Raw genomic sequence first — 27,542 nt, 5'->3', positions numbered from 1 at the left:
TTGAATAAGTTCTGGACTCTTTCTTATCGGGGAGGGGGACCTCTTGGATGACTTTTTTTCTAGCAGCTTGTTTATATGTAGTGCTGCTGCTTCCCTCTGATTGGGTGGAACATCGGGATTTTGTTTAATACTAGATGGGATGGATGGGAAAATTATATCATATAACCTCTGGATATTATCTTCCACAGCCATGAATCTTTTGCAGTTTCTAGCAGGATCTCTGGTGCAGGGATTGACGATCCCTGACTGCCTTGTGAGATGGACAGTTGGGCCACCTTTCAGGAGCACTGATAGGATCTGTCTGAGAAAGTATCCCTAGATCACTGGTTATGCAGACCACGTCTACTGCAGGGATTACGTGTTCCATTGAAGCCCCCCCCCCTCCTCTGCAACTGGGGTAACAATCTCCACATGGAGCGTGGAAGGTACCTTGGGATGTTTTAAACCACATTTTCTGTCCTCCTCATTGGTTCCTAGAAAAGGTCTGTTGAGGAGCTGAAAAACATACACCCACAACAGGCAGGGTTTTTCCTTTCCAGTAACACTTAGAGAGTGCATCTTTAACTTTAGGGCCAAATAAGGAACTTCCATCAAAAAGAGCATTCCAAAAAGTCACAGAAGCACATCCAGGCATGTCTGCAGATGGAAATGCTTGAACCCTCTGCAGGTGAGCTATCTTCAACCACAAGGGAGATAAGCTTCATGGACGAGTTTAAATGGACCGAAGGGTACCCAGTTGTGAGGAAGTAGTACTCTCTACCTCTGAGGATGTGGTACCAAAGAGGGATTTGGAAAGTTCTTCAATCAAATCTCTCTGACAACTTATAAAATAGGCCAAGTAATTCAGAGACCTAAGAGTGAAGGTCGTTGAAGCATAGACAGACTTCCTAATTCTGTCCAGCTCCCTAGACTCCTTGTTAGAGGAGTGGACAGAGAAAATGTATTATGCCACTTCCTTCTTACTGGCTGATGCTATGACCATGGCATGAATGGGTACTCCCTTACTGAAAAATGTTTTAGCCTTAGGTGGTACCAGGATCCTATCTGGTCTTTCAGGGATACATTCAATCATGTCGGGCTCCTTCCATGCCCATTGAAAGGCTAACTCAATGAGCTCATTGGCAGGTGGAGTCACAGAGGAGATAGACAGGCCAGTGTCAAAGGCCTCAAGGAACAGTGACTTCTCCTGGGAAGGATTATCAAGGGACCAACCACTGCTTTGTTTTTGGACTTCTAACATGTCTCCAAATGAAATTTCATCTGTGGTGATATGGAGAACCTTCCTCTTCATCAAAGTCAGTGTCTTCTGTGACAGACTCTTGTAGAGTCTAAGTGCCTGCTTTTACACTACCTCTTTCTAGGGAGTTCTTCAGTGGGATGATCTGGAAAAGTGTTAGGAGATATTACTATACCCTCCTGGGTTGTCTGGAGACTGGTTTTGGGCTGGCTGTTCTAGTGGAACAGATGATTCAGTCTCTGGATGCAGAAAAAAATGGAACTGGGTAGTTGAAGCCGATGACAGAAGAGAAGTCCAAACTCTGGAAAGAGAGAAAGCTCTCACCACTACCTTAAAGGCAGAATGCATTAGAGATAAAGATAATGACACATCTGATGAGGCAGGCTTATGGACCATTGGATCCCTTCAACCTGAATACAAACTACTCAAGGAAGATGTCAGAGCTGAGCTGTCCATCACCGAAGCTCTGTGGGACAGAGATGGCTCTGACAACTTTGGGGTCGAGTCCAATATCTCATAGCTGATGCTGCAGCTCAGAGTCATCCAGCTCCAAAGTACTCAGTGCCAAATCAGAGACACCATCAGAGTCGAAGATGCTAACATCTGCAGCTCCAAGGCAGACAACTCCAGGACTTTCTGATCTGATGACTTCAAAACTGAAGGTCAGATCGGAGAAGGAGCTAATACTGTAGGAGAAGTACTGACAAGGGTCACCAGACTCAGGTCAGAGCTCGAGAACTCCCATATGTATCTGCATCCTGAGGAAATTCTTCATCATCCTGTTCACATCAACTTCTGTAAGGATCTTGGAAGACAGAATGGATGAGGCCATGGATGAAAGTCTTGAATGGTACAGAGGCACTTTAAATACTACAGTACGTTGAATATTCATTATAATCACTGAAGACTTTTTTTCCCCACTTTATCTCATCTAAATATGAGTGTCTATAATTAGCTTACATCCCATGCTTTATAAAATGTTTATATCATTTTCTTTCTCTCTTTTTTTGTTTTGCTTCAACACTTCTCCTGGGCAGGACCTGAAAAGGGTCATGGGGGACAGCACTCCAGCGGTGTTAACAAAATTTAAATAAATACAAACAATGATAACATCCGTGTGTGTATCAGTGTAGGTGCAGACTTGTTGGATAGCATGTACTTTGTAAAACTGATTAATACAATGTCTTCTGATGTGTGGAGATGAAGGGGAGTGCTGAATGACCCCACAACACCTTCACAAGACTGCATTCTCTGGAGTTTTTAGAAGACAATTTTGATATGATTATCAGGTGAGAGGAACAGACATGCTACAAATGATATTCTTATCATAACAACTACCACAGGTGATGTTCAAGACTCCTGGGTTTATTTCTACAGTGACCTAATAATATACATGAATAAGGTTTTACAACATGGGAATAAAATGAGTTTATGTCCTCAGGGGTTGCAGCTAAGGGCAATAAGAAGATGTTAACTGCTGTTCAGGAATAGTTTATTTAGGGTTTGTATATTATGCCATTTCCCAGACATGCTGCACTCAGGCCAGGATGCAGGGGTCCAGTGCCGTACTAATGCGATCTGATGAGTTACATATGTGAAGTGCTGCTCGACATACTTCGGTCTTCTTTCACTTATGTTATGTGATGTAGAATAATACAATGCATTGTTTCGCTATAAATATAAAGAGGTTAACATCATAACATCATACAAATAGAGTGGCTGTAACTGTGATCTGGACTGTGTTGTTCACCTAGCTAGCTTCAGCCCTGGCATAGTGCTATTTCAGATAACAAAGCTAATACTGGATGAAACAAAAACTGTCCAGAAGCTAGGCTACACAAACACTGCATTTACAGGTGTAGTCGTTACGATTGGTGTTTCAGTTTTATTTCCTTTCTGGCATATGTATAGCTCTTAACTTTTACTAGAAGTAGAAACAAGTAAAAGTCAATTAGAGGAAAACTCCATGTCCTATGGGCACTTCTGAAAAACTGATACTATTAACTTAGAAATTTGCAAAACAATGCACAATTTTAGTACAGACAGAGCAAAACTTTAGGCAAAATTAGAGGTGCCTGTAAAACTTGAGACAATTGAGAGATGTGAGTGTATGTGCCTGGAGCATGATATGCAGACATACAAAACTCCATCCTGTCTTTGTTATGAAAACCTACATACATAATCAAGCAGAGAAAGGCACACAATCAAAAATAATGGAAAAGATTTTTAAGGCTCCCAGCAAACATAGTTTTTGTCAGTGGGAGAATTTCACCTCATGTATGTGACATATGGTAAAGAGGACATGAGTTCTACAGTAGGGAAATATAAATGGTATTATTTGAGTGTTTAGACTAGAGGACATTCTGGAAGGGGGATATATACAAAATAAGTTTTTGACCTAACCACTGATTTATGTCTGGTATCAAAACAGATTTACATATACTATAGAGACATTAATACTGGGGGCTTCCATACTTTTCAACTACTAGTACATGGTGGTAAGCCATACACTGCAGGGTGATTAAGGGTTGTGTCACTGGAGGTGTCTTGTCACACAAGCATGTTTAAGAAGCAAGAATTCTAAAATCAGTGGAAGAGCAGGTGACATGAGTGCTGGTTTAGGCTACTGGTCTTACTGCTGTTATAACGAGCTGACTAAAGGCAATTAACAGACACAGTATGAAAGACCTAACCAGATAAAGATTGAAGAGACAGGAAAAACAATCTAGTTGATAAAAAAATGAAAGGATCTGGTGAGTTCACTCAATTAAGCTTCATTACAGGAAAATGTAAACATTAAACGTTAAACTGATATTTCCAGGACTCAGTGGTTAGGAAGTGAAAACAGTTATCATACGTGGTGGAAGTCTGGGAGCTGGGTGATGGATGATGGGGGCAAATGGTGAGCAGATGCTGGCCTCAAGGTAAACTGATGAGTAACAAGATGCCCCCCTGCCATACCTCTTCCTGGTGTGGTATAAGCAGCCTACAGAGGAAAAGAGCACATTAAACTAGCTGAAGGAAGTATTTGTAACGTTTTCAAAACCCAAATAAAGTAGATATGCTATAGATTTACATGCCTATTGTATTGAAAAATTGAAGCCTTAAGGTATCAGTAGCTATGCTGGAAAGGAGGCTAAATATCGTCATTCCTAAAATTGTTCAGTGCACTTACGTGGGCTTTGTTAAAGGGCATGACTACATCCTGCATTCAGGGAAAAGTAAAAGCAACACTGGGAAACTGTCAAGATTTTGTTAATGCCACTATCTTTGTGTGTAGACAACACATGCTTAAGTTGATATAATCTACATAAACTGTGCTTCACTTTAGGGCTGAGTTGATTCTTGACAGCCAGATACATCTTTTATAAGCTACAATAGGATAAGACTCATGTTTCATAACCTATAACCTATTAGCTAACAATAGGAGTAGATATGCAGTACAGGTATGAAAGATGAGACTTATCCTATTGCAGCCTGGATGAACAGTGTATGACATGTGTTAAAGCAGATTAACAGTGCATGTCATGTAAACTGGAGTTAGACCTTACCAAGCTCTTTTAAGGGCAAAAGCACTCAGCTATTTGTTTTTCAACAAAAGTTTTAATTTCTAAACAAGTTATGTCTGATTACTCTGAAGTCTCACCTGTGCGTGTCTATGATGCATGGTTCTTTTTTCCTGATTTTATAAGATTCTCAGCCAGCAGCTTTGTTGCTCACAAGTACCTATCTCTCTCTCTCTCTCTCTCTCTCTATATATATATATATATATATATATATATATATATATATATATATATAGCTATATAGATATTGATTTATGTATATGTGTGTGTGTATATATATATATATATATATATATATATATATATATATATATATATATATGTGTGTGTGTGTGTGTGTGTGTCTGTGTATATGAGTGTACTTTGAAACATCAAAGTACACAATCATCAAACGGCTAATGATTAATCCTGAATCATCAAAAGTTAAACAATGAAAAAAATAAAAGAAGTTTTTTGCAGGGGGGCAAGCCGCCACGTACTCCCTGACACTAATTAAATATACCAACTCTGATATCTACAGTGAGAAAAGGACAAATTCCCTCATTCCCACCCTGCCCAATCTTGCTCAGACTTAACAGGAGAAGTGATCAAATTACTTTCAATCAACTTCTGCAAGTGTTAAACACATTCGAAATTATGAATGTTCTATCATATGGACTACTCTCATATACATATGTATATTTCATAAGTTGCATTAAAAGTGGAGCTTTTCTCACTAGGCTTCTGCTGAAAGAGGGTTTTATCCCAGTCGGACTTTCCTGGTAAACAAAGATAAATAAATATATAAATAATAAACATTGTATTTTATATCATAAAACAGTTATTCCCATATGGGTGAAATGAAGTACATCTCAAGCTGTCAAGTGGCATAAAGCAGACATAAGGTGCCTCGTACTGAATGCCACCCACAAATTACTGATGAACAATCTACCTTTAACATTAGCACTGGTACAATATGATTCGAAGGAGAAGCAGCCTTGGCAACAATATCATCAGACTTTAGAAAACATAGCATTACCCAGAGACTCCCCAGACTCTGGAATAGATTGCCCATATCAAGCAGAGTGCCTCTTTGGTCCTCTTCAAAAGGAACCTTGACGATTGGATGGGAGAAAGGAAATTCACCCCGGGGATCACGTCAGTCACCCTGCTAGACAGGGGTCCAGGGAAGTAAATAGTGTGGGAAGAAATAGCCAGGGAATTGTTATGGCTAGGCTTGCATAGGCCCTAGGGCTGATAGCCTAATACCAACCTATGAACCTATAAGATCCTTACAACTATCACCAAAACACAGGCTACTGCACAAATATATATACTTTCACAACCATAGGTTCATAGGTTCATACTAGGCTATCTGCCCGAGGGCATTTATAAGCCTAGCCCATAGTTTTGTGGCTTACGCCACCCCTTTAGTTTGGAGAAACTATGCCCATTATTTTGCTGTGCCTCTGTCGAGCAGTGACACTGAGGTAACCCCTGGGGTGTATCTGCGATCTCCCATCCATTGGTCAAGATTCTTCTTGAACAAGGCCAGCGAGGTGCTCTGCCTCACATAAACCGGGATTTTGTTCCACAGCATAGGGAGTCTTTGGGTGATGAATCTATCCCTCCAGCACGTCCTATTAATAACTGTGTCGAGGTTTAAGTCTCCGCCTTGTGGCTCTGAGGGATCTAGATTTTTGAGATGAAGCATGTTCATCAAATCTGGGTTTGACATGGCCTTGTATGTCAGGCATAGGTCACCTCTGAGCAAGCGGTAAGCAACTGAATATAACTGGAGTTCTTTCAGTCGGGCAGCATAAGACAGATTTTGAGACCCTTTATCCTTTTGGTGAGGAACTTTGTGGCCTCTCCAGCTGCTGCAAGTGTCGGGTCAGATACATTCCGAATGGGGCATTGTACTCGATCATTGGTCTGATGAGTGATGAGTATAGGGAGACTATGACTTCCCTTGATCTAGATGTGAATCCCTTCATGATAAGGTGGGCAATGTAGAAGGTCTTCCTAACTACTTTAGCAATATGAGTGTCGAATGAAAGGCTACTGTCAACCTGGGTTCCCAGGTCCCTAATAACTTCTTCTGTGTTCAGGGGATTGCCACCTATATGGTAGCTAGGGGTAACCTTATTTTTCCCAAAGGGTATGACTATGCATTTCTTGGCATTTAACTTTAGGCCATGGCTCTGGCACCAGTTATCCGTTTCTGTGAGACCCTTCTGAAGGATATCTGTGTCGGATGTGTTTTCAACTACGGTGCCCAGTTTGCAGTCATCTGCAAACTTTGTCAGTCATAACCCTCCTGTGTTTGCTTGTACTTCAGAAAAGTAGATGCCAAACAAGAGTGGGCCCAGGACTGAGCCCTGTGGGACACCACTTGTGACAGGCTTTGAGTCTGACATGGCGCCAGCAACTCTGACCCTGTGGGTTCTGTCACTCAGCCAGTTTGCAACCCATCTTGTAATGTATGGGTTTACATTTAAGTTGATGAGTTTTCAATGATACCCAGTGAGGTATTGTATCAAAAGCCTTCGCCAGGTCTAGGTAGGCTGTATGGACTGCCTTTCCTCGTCAATGGCCTTGGTGACTGTTTCAAAAAGTCAACCAAGTTTAGAAGGCATGATCTGCCTTTGACAAAGCCAAACTGGGTTGGATCCAAAGTCTGCAAGTTCCCTATGTCTTTATTTATGAGATCCATTATGATCCTCTCCATGGCTTTGCAGATAAGGCTTGTCAAGCTAATGGGACGGTAATTTCCAGGGTCGGTGGAGGCACCGCCTTTGTGGAGTGGGACCACAGTCGCTGTCGCCACTCCTGGTGCATGATCCGGAGGTGAGACTAAGATTAAACAGCTGTCCTAACTGTGGGTTTAATTCCTCGTTGAGTTCATGGAGCACACAGCCGGGGACACCATCAGGTCCCATGGATGCTGTGTTCTTTGCCTTGGAGAGAGCAATTCTCACCTGGGCGTTAGAGAAGTTTGGGGGGCTACAATCATTTGGTATAGATATCTCTCCTTTAGGGGGGGAGGGGGGAGAGAAGTTTGCACTGAACCTTTCAGCCAGTATGTTGGCAATGTCTGTAGGATTAGTAATCTTCACATCATTTTGAACTAATTCTGAGCATATCTGGGAGTTTCCTCCAAGGTTTCTGACATAGCTAAAGAATGCCTTATGGTTGTCTTTAGAGTCCTTAGCTATTTTTTTCTCAAAATTAGCTTTGGATGATTTTATGAGAGCTCTTAGCTTTTTACTTATAGTGATCAGCGGTGTCTTACCTTTTAAGGATTTTGCTCTATCTTGTAGTAGCTTTCTCCTTTTGTTGTAGAGTTTTGTTTATGGCTGGGGTCCACCAGACTGGACGCTTGCCTTTGGTACAAAGAGTCTTTGTTTTGCTTGGGATTGCCTGATCCATGCAGCCTGCAGGTGCTGGTAGAAGGCATTTGTAAGTGATTCAGCGGTTTGAGTAATGTTAACCGCCGGCTCAGGGGCCTTAAAGGAGACCACACTAGTCTTTAGAAGTGTGAAGTCGGCTTCGAAGTTCTTTACTGTGGTCTTTTCATTTCGGTGGGGGGGGGATGAGGACCTCCAGCGAGATTAGTTTGTGATCTGATCTCACCAGTGAGGGGTATACTTCCGGCGTTGAACATTGTGCTCCCATGTTCGTGATGATGAGATCAAGTATGTTTTCTCCTCTTGTGGGGATGGTGACTAGTTGTTCCATGGCATTTGAGTTTATGAATTCCAGGAACTTTTGGGCTAGAGTGTTTGGGCTTGAGTAGTGTTCCCAGTCTATATTAGGGTAGATGAAGTCACCTAGTATGATGGTGTTCGGAGATACATTTATCCCCTCCAGTGTTTTCAGGAAGGCCATATGAGGTTCCTGAGTTTGCGAGGGTGGCCTGTAACATGCTACAAATTGCAGAGCAGTCTTGCCTATGGTTAATTGCACCTGGATGGTTTCCGATGCATCGTGCAATGCCACCAATCTTGAGGTGTGGGTGTCCTTGATGAATATGGATACCCCTCCTCCTTTCTTGGTATTGTCCAGGTTTTGGGGCCGGAGCATGATATGAGGTAAAACCTGATAGTGCTGGGGTGCTCTCAGGAGCCTTGAACCAGGTTTCTGTCACAGCACAGACATCGATGTTCTCCATACTGAGAAGGGCCTCAAGTGCGTGCATCTTGAGGTTGAGACTTCTGGCATTGAGCAGCATTACCCTTAGTTTTTTCTTTGTTTTGTTCTAGGGTGGTAGGTTTAGAATTTGAGCCTTGCCTAAAAAGGCACTATGGGGTGGCAAGAGCCTTTGCCAAAATCCGGAATCCCAGGGTGACAAGTGCAAGCCGTCCCTTGAAGCAGCGTGGCTTGTCCAGCATGTCATCCCAGGCAGACAGACATTGGATCCCCTTTGAATGACACCAGAGTTTAAGCCAATTGTTAAAGCTGATCATCTTATCTCTGTATTGTGGCATCATTCTTGGTGAAGGTAGGATACTGCTCAAGGTCAGGGTCATACCTGCTTGGGCTACATAATCAGAGAGCTCCTCTATGTCTCTTTTCATGTAGTCCAAGGAGGTACGTCTCAGGTCGTTAACACCAGCGTGGACAATGATTGAGTCGTACTTGTACCTGCTGTTGAGAGACCTGAGTGCATGCGTTATGTGGCGGATTCTAGCACCCGACAGACAGCTTACTGTGACCTTCTCCTTACTCAGTCTGGTGAGCGGACGCCAGTGTGTCTGACTATGGAGTCACCAATGACTAGTGTGTCTGGCATTGTGTTTGGCCTTAAGGGCTGTGACTGCTTGACACTCTGACTGTGTGGTCTATGTGTTGCAGGTGTTGTGTTCTGAAGTGGTAGTTGTTTGGGTGTCTGCTTTGGTGGCCTCTGCTGTTTTGGTAGATTTTTGATCAGAGCCTCCGAGTATGTCTTTGTGTGTTTATGTGTATGATTTGAGGTTGTGATGGTATTATGTGAGACTGGGTCTATAGTGTGTGTGGTTACCTTCTCCTCCTGTCTGGTCATGCCAGTCCTATGTTGAGAGAGCTCAGCCTCCAGTTTGGCCATATAGTTGCATCTCTCGCATGTATTTGTGTTTTGTGGGAGGAGGAGAGGGTTGTCTGTGTACATGAGGCAATTGTAACATTGCCTCAATATTCCCAGGTTCACCAGCTGAGCAGGAGAGGACATTAGCAACTGATCCCTCGACATGCTAGAAGGAATAGACAGAAAAACTTAAGAAAAGGTTCTGGGGATGTGGGTGACCGAGAAATGGGGTTTGCTTTTGGGGTACTTTCTATAACAAGAGTGCTGTATCGAGGTGATAAGTACTGTAGGAGCAAGTGCTTCACTATACAGATAGAGAATAGTCTACTTGGGAGTCAAGTGGAGATAATTTATAGTTGTAGGATACACTAAATAGGACAGTAGTATACTTTGAGGAAGGTAGTTTTAAGGGAAAATTTGAAGAGCGGACTTTAGGTAGCCCTAATAGTTTAAATCTGATTAACCGGCGCTGCCCTAGTGTGCAATGGTAGCAGCTCCGCGCTAACGCGTGCTTTATAGCAGGGGGCTGGAAAAAACAGGAAATGACCCAAAATGGCTGACGAATTACTAGTTGCTGCTTCTAACCACTCCTCTGAGGACAAACAAGCAGCTCAGTACTCCCCACTCCCACTGGTGAGTAAAGAAACTACCTCTGGCCACACAAGAAAATGGAGGAACACAGAAACCAAATACAAAGCCCAGAGATCAGCAAAATCTGATCACTGGAACAACTAGCTAGGAAAGTTTAGGAAAGGAGAAATATTTTTTTGTTTTTTTTTTTTGCAAACAGACAGAAAAAAATGCAGTAAATGCTTTGTTTTCGACTAAATTGCTATCAAAGGCTGGTACACTTGAGTGTATTAGTCTGTTTGTTACTTTTAAGCAATATTTTAGCCCACAAGTGCAATCAACAATATAAGCTCACAAAAACAGGAAAATAAGGTAATAAAACAGTAATATAGGCACAAACAGTAGTCGAAAAGCTCAAAAGATCGAAAAATGCAAACTAAAAAGTTTAAAAAATACTTATCATCAAGAAAGTTGCTTTTTCTGCTCTCTGCTGGCTTAGGAACTCTGCAGGGGACCACGAGGAGCTATGCCTAGTTCTCTAATGCCAGAAAAGCCTGCCAAAGCGTGCTTTATAGCAGGGGGCTGGAAAAAACAGGAAATGACCCAAAATGGCCGACAAATTACTAGTTGCTGCTTCTAACCACTCCTCTGAGGACAAACAACCCAGGCAAACATTCATCTAGAGGATTGTGCTACAGAGCATAGATCTGCAGTATTTAACCGAAGTACATATAAATGAGCAAAAAAGTGAAAAAAAATGCTTTTCCTTTATTCGTTGTTAACTAGGTATACCCGACAGGCACAAAGACATTTTTTACTGGCTACCCAGAAGTAAGTCTTAGCTAAATAACCTGATCCCACACAGTGTGCAAATGAGGTTATAAGAAACAAACTCAGGATTATTATAGAAGTTTCAATGGCAAGTTAAAGACACCCCTCCATGCTACATTGCTTCTGCAAAAACACACGTATCCATATATCTAATAAATACTCAATTACTCAGCAAAGGAAATATTTTTCATTGATTTAGTTTGCCCAGTTGTTAAAGATATCGCCCTTCAGATGCAGCGGTGCTTTGTTTTCCTCCTTACTCCACCTGCCTCGTGCCCTCTTGAATACATGCATTCGTCCTTGCTCAAAGCTCATTTCATATTATCTACCAGTATTTCTAGGAAAAAGTATATCTTTATGTCCATAGCAAATACGGATCATTTCCACATGATAATAATGCTATGTCTTCCCTGTCCTTTCCTTCTTTCTTGGACTTATTCCTTCATTGTTCTTTGTAAATACCTTTTACAACCACGTTATGTCCCCTTTTTTCCTCCTAAATTAAAAATAGCATAATCCTAATAATTTCAACCATTCTTCATCTGACTCTCCAAGAACCCAAACATCATTCGTGTGTCCTTCCTCTGTACCCTGTCATTTATAATCCTTCTTGAAGTAGGTTCTCAAGAACTGCATTCTGCATAAGTCTCCCAGAAGTTGCTAGGCTAACAGTAACATTTCATTGGTATTGTCTTTAAAAATCACCTCTATCTTTTATTACTCCCATTTCTCAAAATATTTTCTTATACATTATCCTAGCTTGACAGACACTATCTGAAATGTTCTACTGGAGGCCATGCCAGACTTCCTAGTGCAATTAAAGTCTTTGTCATTAAAAGTTTCTATAATGGAAATTATAGCTATACTATAACTATATTTATTTAATTTGGTCTAAAATGTCTCTTGTGAATTCACTTATAGTATTAGGTAGTATTTCTTATACGAAAACATGTGAATTAAAAATATGTAATAGTCTTTAAACCTCTATAAACGGTTTACCTTTGTAACGCCGAATCACAGTGGTTCGAATGCTCATATCAGCAACTCGAAACCACGAAAGTGAAAATGGTGACAGTCCTTAATGTTCGAAAAATAGCAAATCGTAAAGCAGGTTTGCTGTTTTTCGAACATTAATGTCAAATGAAAAAAAAAAAGAAGTGTAAAGCAGGGGGGCAAGCCCCCCTACTTTAATATTCTATCTCCGAGATCGCACTACAGTGGGGAAAGGGACTATTTCCTGATCCCCACTGTAGTGCAATCCGCCCCACAATGTCAAATGTGCAATGAGCGAATGTCAATGTGCATTTGCTCATTGCACATTCAAACCTTTTTCCATTCGGCGTTTGCAAATTGTGCAAACTGCCTTTCACCCAATTGCTGTTCACCTGTGTGCAATACCACAACTAAAGGTAAACCCTATAAACTCCCTGCTTATAAACTGAAGACATTGCAACAAGATATGGCAATTTAGAAATCATAACAGTATGCATTAAATATGAACCTCCCATTTTACCTTTAAAGTTAATTCAAATAAATTGTGCAGACATACATCTGCCATGTATAGATATTTATTAAACATGAACACATGGGATTGAAGTTTTCAAGAATTCAGTTACGTAGTTAATCAATTACACATTATACCTTTACTGGATCACTGACCGTAGCATCCACTTGGCATGGTATGGTTATTCAAAGTTGGCCTATACAACCCAGTCATCATAGGCTGTGCAGGTCACCAAAGCATATGACCATGCTATTCATTCCCAAAACAACAGAAAAAGAGAGCTTTGCATTTTATTGAACTCTTCTCGACCTCTTCTCAGTTTAAAACTCATATGTGAACATGCAATCCATCAATGCAAATATGGGCACTTAACTGTGGGGCACCTGCATACCTTCTGTGTTTCCTAGTGGTACATCAGAAGTCCTGACACCATCTGAAAGCCTTGTAGGGTATTCTCCAACAGTTTTATTGTGGAATCCTAAAAAATAATGAAAAGAAAATATCATGGTAACATTTATGAAATACTCACCCAGCTAATACTTGCATTTTCCAGAAGCTGTTGCTATGCTCATTTACACTGTCAGTTATCTGAAGACAGCCTAAATGGAAATACTGAATGTCTTTTTTTCCCCTCATATATCACGTTGGCTACAAGAATGTGCACTTATGCATAGCTCAGAAACGTTACTACATATGCTCAAAGTTCTAAAGACCATACCACAAACCTGGACTCAAATTAATTCACAACATTACCCATCACTGCAAATGAAAGATTGGTTGATGACTGCACTCAGGATTAGAAAGAGACCAGTATAAGAAAGTAATAAAACATACAAAGTTTTCAATGTGTAAGGTGCAAAGGCAAGTCATAAAATTTGATATAATATGAAACAAAAGCTGTTATATAACTTATATGATCCAAGAATGTGTTACTGATTACCCTCCATAAATCACTGCTAAATAAGCCTTTGGTCTCCAACAATAGCTTAGTGAGATGTGATGCTGAGGCCTCAACACTGATGAAAAAACATGCCTGATACAAAATTCCACAGAGCACATACTTGTTAGCTTTAGCTGTCAGTGGTGCACTTACAAAGATACGTGTCCAAACATAATATAAATTGTTAATACTACTCAACTTAAAGGCAAAGACTCCTCTTGGTGACTTACTTAAAATATTTATTTGTCTGTTAAACAACTAATTACAGGTGCATCTTCTCAGGAGAGAGTTGTCTGATAAATGACCTGTACAAGCACAAAGTATGCAAGCGGAGACTAAAGAAGTTCAAACCAGTATCATATAATGAAACTGACATCATATAGACTTACCCGTATCTTCTCTAAAGCTTCAAGTACAAAATTACACTCCAATGTAATAACCTGCCACAACATCAGAGGTACTATACTAAGTAAAAAGGAGCTAGCTGACACACAAAATCTGTGCGTGTTGATACTCTCAGGATCATAACTGTGCTCATCATAGTGAAGGAGACCACAAATGCAGATAACAGGAATATATACCAAGTTCGGGTCTGTATCACATTACTGAATTTTTATTCAGCGAATAACAATTAATTGAACCTGTGTTTATCGAACTGCAGTTCAGCGAATGACAAAATCTTTCCAGGGTAAGGAAGCACTTCGCCAAAGGCACACCAGAACAGAAACCGCACAAAATCAAACCTACTCAAGTGGGAGGCTTTGCACCCCACAACCCCCAATGTGGGGTGACTTTACTCCCCACACTCCGCTAACTATACATACCAACTCCAAGACTGCACTACTGTGAGGAAAAGGGCAAAACTGTGGTGTGCTTCCTTATCCTAGGAAGGATTTCATCGCTCGATGAAATGCTGTTCAATAAACAGAAGTTCAATGAATTGCCATTTGATGAAGTGATATAGATCCCCCAAGTCCACAGTTGTGCTGTCTTGGAGTATTTCCCCTATGGAAAGGTGTAGTGATTCTAAATAGGTAACAAGAGTGCAGAAGAACCAGCAACAGACTCTGGATAGAAATGCTTTAAAGGTTTTACAGTAAGTAATGATATTTGTGCATTTTCTGGTGCAGTTTTTTTTTACTTGATTGCTCACAAAGAGACATCTCAAGAAATGTTCCCATAACAAAGCGGCTATTAAGTGGTTTGTGTCTGTGTGTTTGTTTCCATCTATGTATATGTGTGTGAGTCTGTGTTTTTGAATGTCTGCATACATGTTTTTTATTTATTTGCGAGTAACTCTCTATATCTGTCCTTTAAGAGACTGTTTATGTGTGTGTGTGTGTGTGTGTGTGTGTGTGTGTGTGTGTGTGTGTGTGTGTGTGTGCGCATAGACAAATAATTACATAACTTATATTTTGGATGTAAAATACTTCTCCCAAAAACAATTACATATACTACACTAAGTATGAAACATGAGGCATATGAACTATTTTGCATCAAAAATAAAAAAAAAAACAAATGCAGCAACTAAAAAAAAAAAAAACAGAACAATTAAACAAACAGCCCATTCTCTAACAGCAGTAATGTCCTCAATGGCATGTATTATTGTGTAAATTCCAGGAGTATAGAGGACACCCCTGGGCATAAGTTATTTACACAATAACACACAAGCTGATGGTCATTATTGCTTGCATACGAGATAACCAGGGAACTAGGACTGAAGGATGTTTAGAAGATCACTCATGTTGTAAGAAACCACAGTGCAAGGCATAGCGGCAAGAACAGATATGCAGCAGGCAAAAAAAGAGAGAGGATCTAGATAGATGTAACTGTGATTTAAATGTACACGGAGTGCTGTTGTGGATTGCTTTTAGGTTACATGTGAGGTTTCGTGACACTTACTGTGACTGAGATAAAAGGAAGTATCATGGTGGATCATTTCTTCATTACCCCTTAAATAAAACAAAAAAGTAAGACAAGACAATCACATCCACCCCTGCTGGCTTGTTAGTTGGCAAATAGACAGGATAAAAATATCTGGAAATGACCAAATGAAGATTATAGTGATGATAAAAAGAAAGGCTACAGGAGCCAACAACTTTCTGGTTGATGTGAAGAAGGCATGATCAGCCTTTTCAAACTCCAAATTAGATCACACAAAACTGAGTGGTAGGGCCGTACTGGACAGCTTCAGATCATAATTCACCAATGAATGCATGACTGAGGCAGGCAGGCAGGCAAGCAAATAAACTGAAGTGAAAAAAGAAAGAAGGTGAAATACTGTAGTAACTAACAGTGGTTCTAGTCACAGTGAATAAGATGCTCCTAGAAAAGGAAGCTTAAAGCAAACAGGATTGCCAGCAGTGTCTTGGGTAAGCATTAAATAACATGGTGATTTTAAAAAATCACATTTAAGGTAATGGACCCAGTTCAGCCAGACATCAGTGTTCATAAGATGATAAGTTCTGAGGCACTGTTCGGACCCATAGGCCTTCAAAGAACAATGATATCATAAGATAGGGTACAAATTTAACTTCCCCACCCTATTATCAATTTTTTTAAAATAAATTTCTAATGTTTTAGACTGTCAAATTGTAATCAAGACTTTATTCCACAAGGCAGCCATCTGATCTCATAAAAAGGAATATCTTAACTTTACTTTCCATAAGTGAGTCTGAAATTTCATACTGTTATGTCTTAATGCCTTTAAACCTCCCTATTAAGTAGAATTTACAGTACATCATCATAAAAAGCTCTTGTAGGATACAATTCATTATTCTCTTAACATACCTATTGTGAATGCCCACCACTGTCAACCAGTAATCAAAGAGCCTCAATCCTCACCAATGGCAACAGTGGGCAATGTTCACTGGGAGGATAACAGGTACACACACAGTATTTCCAGATGCAGCTCTCTGCATCAAGTGCACTTTCCCTTAAGAGCACACAGAGACCACAGCCAGTCCATGGCTGGTTTCTCCCTCTTCTTCCAAATCAACAGTAAGACTCCCCATTGGCACAGCTATAGAGTTGACATCTTAGTTGAGTGACCAAGCCAAGACCTCCAGTACCCTTCTCTATCCAACCAGTGCTTCATGTCCCTGCACTAGTAGCTGACACACACACTTTGAGGTTGATTTATACACACACACACACACACCTGGGAAAGGCTGGCACAGGTTTATTAGCTATGCCCCCATCTGCACAGACTAAGTTAGTTACACTGCCACCAGTCACTCAAGTGGAAAATCTCATGATATATGTAATGGTCAGTCTGATAACATTTAACTGTTACATAATTTCAGCAACTGTACCACAGAAGAAAAAGAACATTTCATCACACAATGAAGTGTATCAAAAAATGACTACAGTTCTCTTTTAAAACAAGATGCCTAATTGGTTGCAGCTATGACAGTAGGATGACTATTAAATCACAATAATCTCATTTTAATACTCTTTCTTCAAAATAACTCAAATAGAATAAAATTTGAATTTCTAAACAAGAACATACCTTCACATAATGGTAAAGAAGCAACAAATACAACATAATAAACTTCGTAACTGCAATACCAAACTGCACATTACTTTGGAATTATAATCCATGGCCATGAAAGCTGAAAGCTGACTTTTTACCACTTCATATACTTATAACGAACATCAATTTGTCTGTACTGCTGTCATCTATGTGTATAATATATATTGCACATATTTCCCTCATTCTTTTCCATACGTTGTTTACGTTTCCCTTGGATTTAACTTAAGAATTTAATTTCAAAAGAAAGATTAACATTTATATTTAACAAACAATACAAAGTTCATAATCATATTTTAGTTAAAATAAACAGGAGTGAGAGATAAAGAGATGGTAAAAGGTAGAAAGATCTGATAGTGAAATATATTGAACATAGTGAAATAGAACATTGCATTCATCACATAAACTCAATAAATTGCACATTCAATTTGTAAAGTTAGAGCTAGGTAGAATTAGAGGACAGTTTAAACTGAGATTTTTATCTAGCTAATTTAGGAACCTTAAACTTCTAAGATTAGAATTAGTTACCGTTTATTTGTTAATAATTTTGTTTCATTTCTTATAGCAGATGCGACAGGAAGGATTAATTACTCAATGCATATTTATCATATATATATATATATATATATATATATATATGTGTGTGTGTGTGTGTGTGTGTGTATAGATATGTTATCGCCTCTTTGGCCCTCTTCAAAAGGAACCTTGACTATTGGATGGCAGAAAGGAAATTCACCCCAGGGATCACGTCAGTCAGGGCGCTAGACAAAGTCCAGGGAAGTAAATAGTGTGGGAAGAAATAGCCATGGAATTGTTATGGCTAGGCTTGTACAGGCCCTAGGGCCAATAGCCTAGTACCAACCTATGAACTATATTTATATAAACAAAGATTGAATATTAAAACAGAGATGTACAGATTTATTTTTCACAGAGTTTTGCTAGCAACAAAAAAGAAACTGAACATTAATAAATACAGCAATACTGACAACTGTGTCTGTAAATATAAATGGTTTGAATAATGGTATTTAAAGTTTTGTATCTAGCTAAATATCCCAAGCTGAACACGTCAGAAGTGGTATTCCTCTAAAAATTCTTCCAGTTAACGATGCGGTAGCATGGTTTCACTTTACAATCCCAAAATACTGAAATATCGAAATTCAGTATCCCGGGACTGTAAAGCCGAAAACTGAGAAACCCGAAACCTCAAAAGCGAGAAATTCAAAGTCGCAACTACCCACATACACATTCCACACACAAACAAGCACACATACACCTTCTTCCCTATACTATAAACCAACAAAACACACACAAACACAACAAAACAAACACAATCAATAACCCTACATATAAGCAGGGGGGCAAGCTCCCCTGCACCCCATACCCCCCTAATGATATATACTAACTCCGAGGTTGCACTAAAACCACAAATGCACAAAAAGCACTACACACACTACACTCCCCTTGCACAAACATACATCACATACATACAAATACCACCACTCGTAACACTTACACACACACAATCATACCTACCTACCCTAACCCACACCTCAAAACTCCAAACACACTCACACACACTAAAATCCCTACCCAAAATCCCTAGTAAAACACCACTTATCCGAATCTTCAGCTACATCCACACCGCGGAATCGACATTTCCGCATTCATCACTTCCACACTCTGTATTCTGCACTTTTGCGCAAGTGCAGTTTTGACACTTTTGACTTGAGCTACTAAAGTTCGATATTTCAGTAGCTCGAGATTCTGAAGTGTAACTGGTAACATATATCAATCAACTCCACCATCTTAAAAGTATTAGATCATCAGGCTCCTATTAGAATTAAAAGAATAAAATGCAACCCTGCTCCACTGATAAAAAAGTAAAACTAAACAAATAATGAGATAGGGATGCAAGATATAGACATAAAAGAATAATCAATCAATTCATGATACATTCAGGCAGCTGACGAATGTTAAAATGCCCAATAAAAAACGACAAGCAAACCTACTACTATAACCCACAGCAAAAACACCACAATAACCCCAAACTATTTTGGAAATCTATTAAGTAACTGAAACCAGGTCAGACCTCCACACCATCACCCAAAACTAGCAATAACACAGATTCAATACAAACAATTTAATTCTCAATCTTCGCTCTGTCCTTAAAAGTAACCCTAATGATTTCTCTCTCCCTATAATTCTTGAAAACCAAACTGCTACCTTTTACTTTCAACCCATTGCTATTTCCACCATTTCAAACTATTTTTAAAACTAAAATACTCTGCCTTAGCTGCAGATAACCTTCCCTCAGAACATCTTACTACTGCTGCTGAATCTCCGTCATATCCCATAGCTATACTTAACCAGCTGCTGCATAACTGAAAGTCACATCCCAACACTATGGAAAACTTCATACATCAACCCCCTACACAAAGGCAAAACATCCACAGAATTTTCTATAAACACACAGCAATTCCCTCACCATTGGCTAAGATCATGGAGAAATGCATACATTCACAACTTATGAACTATCTTAGCAATGATAATCTCATTACAAACACACAATATAGCTTTAGACCCAAGCATACTATATACTACAACTGCCCTTATTAACATTACAAATAAGATCAACAGTGACAGGAACAAAGCATTTAATAATTTTCCCCATCAAAAACTACTATCTGAACATTCCTCCTAAAAGCTCTCTTAAATCTGCAAAATTATGGTCCCATAACTACATTTCTGGCAGACTATAGGCAGTTAAGTGGCAAGAGACATATTCTTCATTCCTTTCTGTCACTACACGTGTACTATAGGGATCAATCCTTGATCCATTCCTTTTTAACATATACACCAACTAATATATATATATATATATATATACACATACACACACACATACACATACACACGCACATCATCAAATACTGAGCCATCCAAAGACTGACTACAAAAACAGCAGTCTAAAAAGATACAAAAAATATATATATTTTTGTTACAGGGGGGAGTGTCCCATGGAAAACCACTCAGCCTCTGCTAATTATATTTAAAGGCTCCAAGATCACACAACAGTGGAGGAAGGGTAAAGTTTCAAAACCTGCTGCATTGCCATCTGGCACACTAAGCAGCCAGCATGTGGAAAAACAAGAAAAAGGAAAAAAAAAGCATGTTTGCTCTTATAGACAGCAACTACATATATATGTGTGTGTGTAGATACATATATATATATATATATATATATATATATATAATGTGCATACATATAAATCTATTACCAAACTTAGAAAATTAAATAAACAATACCAGTCTAGTTTGAACCACAAAACAAGCATAGTACTAGAAAAAAGTAACTACATGACACCAAAACGTTTACATAGGTTGGCTTGCATATCAAAGTCAATTTCAAAATATAATCAGATTAAAAACCTTCAAACTATGGGTTTGGGAAGATATGTTTAAGATGCTGCAGATGCTTTATTAGCTTTTAAAAATAATATGAGAAAATTAATAGGTTAGCTACTATTCACAGTTGAGAGAACTAGCAGACACCTTTCTTTACAAAAATATAATAAAATATATCAGAAAAGAACATTAAAAACTACAGAAACAAATACTCATTATAGAAATAATGATTCAAATAAAAAATAGATACTAAAGTTTCCAATGTGGATAGAATTATTAGTGAAATATATAACATACCCCCAGTTAGAAACAATCATTTAATACAAATGTGTCTGCTGGTATATAGAACAAAAATATTATTCCTCTGTCTTAGAAGTATACAACACTGACATTAAAGCATGACAAGGATCCCACTCGCAGTAGCTTATAATGATTGTTGACTATAAAATATTTATTTATTTTCTACATTTCCTTTCCCTTCAGGGATTGTTGTGTGTTGGTTAAGCTGTTAATTTGAAAGGAAAATAAATGCATCTACCAGTTCAGCTGCCTTAAATAAACTATACTGTTATCCCTGGATAGGATTATGCAGAAGAATTCACTGGCAACAGAAGAATGTTACTGGGCCAGATTTCAAAACAGTTATTTTCAGTGATTCCGAAAGCCTTGCCCTCAGTGGAAGTGACTTACTACAGTGTAAGACCTCTCCATAAACAGGGTTGTTTTGCAGACCACATTCCAAAATACCTGCTCTCAGTCTGCTCTCATTGTAAGTGGTCGTTTACACTGAGAGCAAGGCTTTTGGAACCGGGCCCATTAATTCAGTCTGTGAGATATTTCAATGTTAGAGATATACAATATAAAAACTAACAAATCCATAAAATATTCAGAATTCTTAGATTCTGGTTCCAAGATAACATTCTGTTTCCCCAATATATCTATATGGCTACCTGTAAGAAATTTACAGCATTTTATACTGGAAAAACAAAATGCTACTTTACAACCAGGATCTATGAACATGAGTATGATGTTAGAAACAAAAACATGCTTTATGAATTATACAGACATCTTAACAGTTACTCTAATAATGGATTTGTTTTCCAGTCCTTAAAAAGATGAGCAAATGTGATAGGGATCCCTTAAAAGAAGTCTTGGAAAAATCTGAATTTAAATGGTAGTGGATTACTGATACTGAAAGAATCCCAGAACATAATGACTATCCTTCTATTATGAGCATTCAAAAACAAAAATCATTACAATTATAAAGTTTGTTTTAAATTAAATATTTTTGTTTCCTATTTAATATTAAATTTTATATAGATGCTTTTGTTACTAGGTTTTAACAGTGTTGTGTGGAGAGTTCTACATGGAATTTTATGAAAAGGTTTTTGTCTCTTTAAGGAGGGCTCATGTGACCTTATGTGAGCCTTTAAAAAGGGAAGTGTGATTAACTAACTTGATTCTGATGAACAAAAGCACATGATCTGTTTTTTTATTTATAACTGTTAATAACCATCCTTTGAAATAATTAACTACTTTAGATGGCTAGGCCAATGGTTGAATCAACGACTCGACTTATGTTACCATACAGAAAAAAACAAAATACATAGTAAATTTGCAAATACCTGGCCAACGAAAATCTCTTATTTTCTCTCTCCTTCAGGTAGAATAGTAACTGGGAAGGAACAGTTCTCCTTATCCACCTATAATAATTTCCTCTACTTCCAAAAAGAATCTCTCATAACTGCTAACAATGACCAACAAAATATTTAGATTCATCACCCTTGCTCCCAAAACAGAGCGACACTGCCTAGTCCTGACCAAAATGAAATGGCTGCCAATATATATAAAAAAGCTATGTACTCACCATAACGTTCCACCCATGTTGTCCATTTTCATTCTTCCTCAATTGTTGGGTTCAGATCAGATTGTTGGATCCAATTCGGCCACTTCTTCTAGCTTGTGGAACACCAAAACTCTCAAGCTCCTCCCTTTACCCATAATGCCCTAGCTGGCTAGCATACCTCAGATACCGTTTGCTGCCCATACACCTGCAAAGTACTAAGGAATTATAATACAACTGAATCTGGAACTCAAACAAAGGGATAGCGGTTCCTGCAGCATCCTTCTGTCTTTCCAAGAGTAAAGCAAGAAGGGGCAGTTGGTGGGAGGGAAGTTGAGGAAGAATGAAAATCGACAATACAGATGGAATGCTATGGTGAGTATATAACTTTTCTTATCTGGTATTGTTATAGTCATCCACTCCTCAACTGCTGGGACAGAGTCCCCAGCTACATAACTCCCAGGAGGACTCTAAGGAAGAATTTTCCTGAGTACTGCTGAGCCAAAGACAGCTCTTCCCCTAGAGACCAGATCCAATTTGTAATGAACAATAAAGGTTTGAGGGTTAGCCCAAGTTGCAGATGTACAAATATCATCCAAGGAAGTTCTAGACAGAAAGGCTGAAGAAGTTGACATAGATCTAGTGGAATGGGCTTTTGGTGGTTTTGGTAAAGGCAAAATTACTTTTTCATATACAAAAGTAATACAATCAGTCGATCATTTGGCTAAACAAAATTACTTTTTCATATACAAAAGTAATAAAATCAATCGGCCATTTGGCTAAAGTCACTTTAGAAACTTGTTTGCCTAATTTTGATTCCAAAAAGGAATCAGTTAACTGTTTGAATTTCCTCAAATGTTTGGTTCTGTGAAAATAGAAATGTGACTGTCTATGGACATCCATTAGGTGCAACATATAGTCTCCTATATTTGAGAAATTTGGAAATAAGTCTGGCCAGTTGATAACCTGTTTAATATTGAATTCTGACATCACCTTAGCTAGAAAGAAGGGATTGGTCCATAAGGATACTCTATCCTTGTGAAAAATCAGCTAAGGAGGCTTAGATGACAGAGCCTGTAATTCTGACACCCTTCTGGCCAAGTGCTAGCAAACAGAAAGATAGTTTTCCAGGTCAAATATTTTAGTTTTTACTTAGCTGATGGTTCAAAAGGGGGTTGGGTTAAGGTCCGTAAATCAATATTTAAATCCCAAGAAGGAGTAGGGTCCTTTAACAAAAGTCTAAGTACATATGTTCCTCTGAAAAAGGCTTTGCAGAATATGGAAAATGCTGAAGTTGAATTATTTATTTCTATTCGTAAATTAGAAATGGCTCTAATTTTACTCATATAGATGTGAAGGCTAGCCCCTTCCTTGAAAATCATAAAAAGTCAAGAACGTTAGAAATCAGAGTGGAAAAGGGATCTAAATTATTTTTATGTGCCCAAAAAAGAAATCTTTTCATTTAATTTTGCGATCATTTCTACTGGAAGCTTTGTGGGATGATAAAATGATGTGACGGACAGGTGAAGACAGCCTGGACTGTCTAGCAATTAATAAAACTGGAGAAACTGGGTGGTCAGCTTGCGGCCTGATATGTCTGCTTGAGCCATGTCTGTCAGGTGAGAGAGTAGGTCTGGAGTTGGATCCAGAATCCAAAGTGGTTGTACAAGATGAGGCCAAAGGAAGGGAAACCAGATTTGATGAGGCCAAAAATGTGCAATGAGGATAAATGTGCTCTTCAATCAAGATGCTTTCTGCAGAAATTTGAGAATGATGGGTAATGGGGAGCTAAGCATAAAGGAGATTGGAGGACCAAGCATGAAGCAGAGCATCTCTCGGGGACTTCCTCACTGGAAGGATTATGGTAAAGAACCTGCTGCACTTGTTGTTGAGGGGAGATTTAAACAGATAACAGCATGGCTGGCCCCCTGACAGAAAATCCTCTCCACCACCTTTATGTTGAGAGACCATTCATGAAGCATTAGAATAGCTCTGCATAACTTGTCTGCAATTACACTGAACTTACATGGGATGTGCACTGCTATCAGAAAGTGACTAGATGGGATTGCCCATTGCCATACTCTTACAGATTCTTGATAAAGAGGGTAAGATATGGCTTCCCCTTGTTTGCTGATGTTCCAGACTACTAACATATTGTCTGTTTGATTAGCAATAGTCCTGGTTGGGAGAGAGTCTTAGAAGGCCTGCAACACTAGGAGGACAGCTCTCATTTCCAGGACATGGACACTGATATGTCTTTTGGCCTCTTCAGTGAACCATGTGCCTTGGACCATCCTTCCCAAGAAGTGCCCCCCTCACCTGATATGAGAGTTGTCCATGGTCACTGTGGCCTTGGAATGAGGGAGAATAAATGAACGGCCTTCTTGTACTTGACTGGAATGGATCCACCATAGAATGTAATCTTTGAAAGCTTGCATTACTTTGACTTGACTTGGATAATGTTTGTTGGAGAATGGAACAGTGAGTTGCAAGTGTCCATTGAAGGAGCCTCATATGGTTCCTTGCCAGTGGACCTAGAGTGATTGCCATTGATGTGGATCACAATGCTTGTAGAATCATATGATTTGAAAGAAAAGAACTTTGAATGAATGATCTTTTTGACACTGAAATGAAGTGTTTGAAGCCACGACAGAAGCTATTTGAGTGACTGTATTGAACAAAGCACTGATGAATTCCAATTTCTGAGATGGTTCCAGTTGAGATTTGTTGTAATTGACAGCATTCCCCAGACAAGAGCATAACTGGAGTAAGCATTCCAGAGCTTGAATTAGATGACCCCTGGTTGGAGTGGTTAGAAGCTAGTTGTCCAGATATGGAAACACCTGTATTCCCTAGAGTCTCAAGTTAGCTGCAACTACATCCATACACTTGGGTAACACCCTGGAGGCTTTGGTGATACCAAAGGGCAGTGTTCTGAACTGGTACTGAGTGGACCTAGCTGAAAGCATTGAGATCCATTGGACCATCATTTTTATATGACAGTATGCATCCTAAAGATCTACCAAGCACATCCTGTCGTCCTAGTGCAGAAAAGGCAGAATGGACTGAACTGTGACCATCCAGAACTCTGTATGCTAAACTTATCAATTAAGTTTGCTGAGATCCAAGATTGGTCTCCAGTCCCTTGTTTTTCTTGGCACTAAAAATAATACTGAATAAGTTCTGGACTCTTTCTAATCTGGGGGAACCACTTGGATGACTCTCTTTTCCAGCAGTTTGTTTACATGTAGTGCTGCTGCTTCCCTCTGATTAGGTGGAACATCAGGGAATTTGTTTGATACTAGTGGGGGTGGATGGGAAAATGGTATCATATAACCTCTGGATATTATCTTCTGCAGCCATGAATCTTTTGCAGTTTCTAGCCATGCTGTCTGGTGCAGGAATAGAAGAACCCCAACTGCCTTGTGAGATGGACCGTTGGGCTTCCTTTCCAGAGCACTGATAGGATCTTTCAGAGAAAGTATCCCTAGATTACTGGTTATGTGGACCACCTCTGCTGCAGGGATGGGGTCTTCCATTAGAGTTACCCCCTCTGCCATTAGGGGAACTATCTCCACATGGGTCATGGAAGGGATACTGGGATTTTTTAAATCACATTTTCTGTCCTCATCATTGGTTCCTAGAAAAGGTCTGTTGAGGGGTTGAAAAACATACACCCACAGTAGACAGGGTTTTCCTTCCCAGTCACACCTAGAGAGTGTATCTTTAACTTTAGGGCCAAATAAGGAACTTCCATCAAAAGCAACATTCTACAAAGTCACACAAGCACATCGAGGCATGAACCCACTGCACGTTAGGTATCTTCAGCCATGTGGGAGATAACCCTCAATGATGAGTTTGAAATGGACTGAAGGGTACCCAGTTGCAAGGAAATAGTGCTCTCTACATCTGAGGATGTGGTTCCAGAGAGGGATTTGGAAAGCTTTTTAATAAAATCTCTCTTAAGTCTTGTAAAATAAGCAAAGTAATTCAGAGACCTAAGAGCGAAGGTCGCTGAAGCATAGACACACTTTCCAAATCTGTCCAAGTCCCTAGACTCCTTGTTAGATGGGTGGACAGAGGAAATTTATTGTGCCACTTCCTTCTTACTGGCTGGACAATATGACCATGGAATGAATGGGTACTCCATTACTCCAACATGTTTTATCCTTAGGTGGTACCAGGATCCTATCTGGTCTCTTAGGAATAGGTTCATTCATGTTAGGCTCCTTCCATGCCCGTTGAAAGGCCAACTCAATGAGCTCATTGGCAGATGGAGTCACCCAGGAAGTAGACGGGCCGGGTCTACATTATATTATCGCATTCTTACAAAAGTGAATGATAATTAATCGACCCCATGTAAGCAAAAACTTTTGTCGAAAACCTCAGAATAGCGATTTTTTTTCCAAGGGAAAAAAATTGCTGTTCCAAAAAAAAAAAAAAACTTTGTGTGTGCACCCCCACACCCCCCCCGCTACTTAAATATACCAGCTCCGAGATTGCACTACATTGCCGAAAATGGCAAAGTGATGAAAGCGGCCAAGCAAATTCTTTCCCAGGGAAAGAATTCCCTGAAAAGCCGCTTCGCTATTTTGCCATTTCATTCTTTCAGGTACAATCAAGACACATTCGACAAAACGCATCTGCGATCACGCAATAGGAACCCGACTGGCCAGTGCCAAAGGCCTTCAGGAACTCTACCTCTTCTTGGGACAAGTTATCAGGGGACCAACCCCCCCTCTGTTTTAGGAGTTCTAAGATGTCTCCAATTAGATGTCATCTGGTGGTGATCTGGGGGACCCTTCCCCTTCATCAAAGTCAATGTCCTCTGTGTCAGATTTTTGGACAGTCTAAGTGTCTCCTTTTACACTTCTTCTTTCCAGGACTTCTTCACTGGGATGTTCTGAAGAAGTGTTAGAAGAGATTACTATACCCTACTGGGTTGTCTGTAGACTGGTTTGGGCTGGTTGTGCTGGTGGAACAGATAATTGAGCCTCTGGATGCAGAAATGAACGGAACTGGGTAGTCAGAGCTGATGAGGGAAGAGAAGTCCGAACTCTGGGAACAGAG

General features: G+C 39.5%; 1 protein-coding gene across 1 annotated transcript in view; it reads right to left on the bottom strand.

Annotated features, from left to right (window-relative positions):
- Positions 1-27,542, bottom strand: part of LOC122806055 (membrane cofactor protein-like) — a 1,194,338-nt gene that overhangs the window by 307,910 nt on the left and 858,886 nt on the right. Inside the window, exon 5 of the mRNA XM_044076296.1 lies at positions 13,144-13,230. Coding sequence (XP_043932231.1) covers positions 13,144-13,230 — 87 coding nt within the window. The remainder of the gene's footprint in view (positions 1-13,143; positions 13,231-27,542) is intronic.

This window comes from Protopterus annectens, chromosome 7.part0, assembly GCF_019279795.1.
Source record: "Protopterus annectens isolate FY-2018-M chromosome 7.part0, PAN1.0, whole genome shotgun sequence".
Classification (NCBI taxonomy): domain Eukaryota; kingdom Metazoa; phylum Chordata; order Ceratodontiformes; family Protopteridae; genus Protopterus; species Protopterus annectens.
The sequence above is the reverse complement of the archived record's forward strand: the minus strand, read 5'-3'. Positions and strand labels throughout refer to the sequence as shown.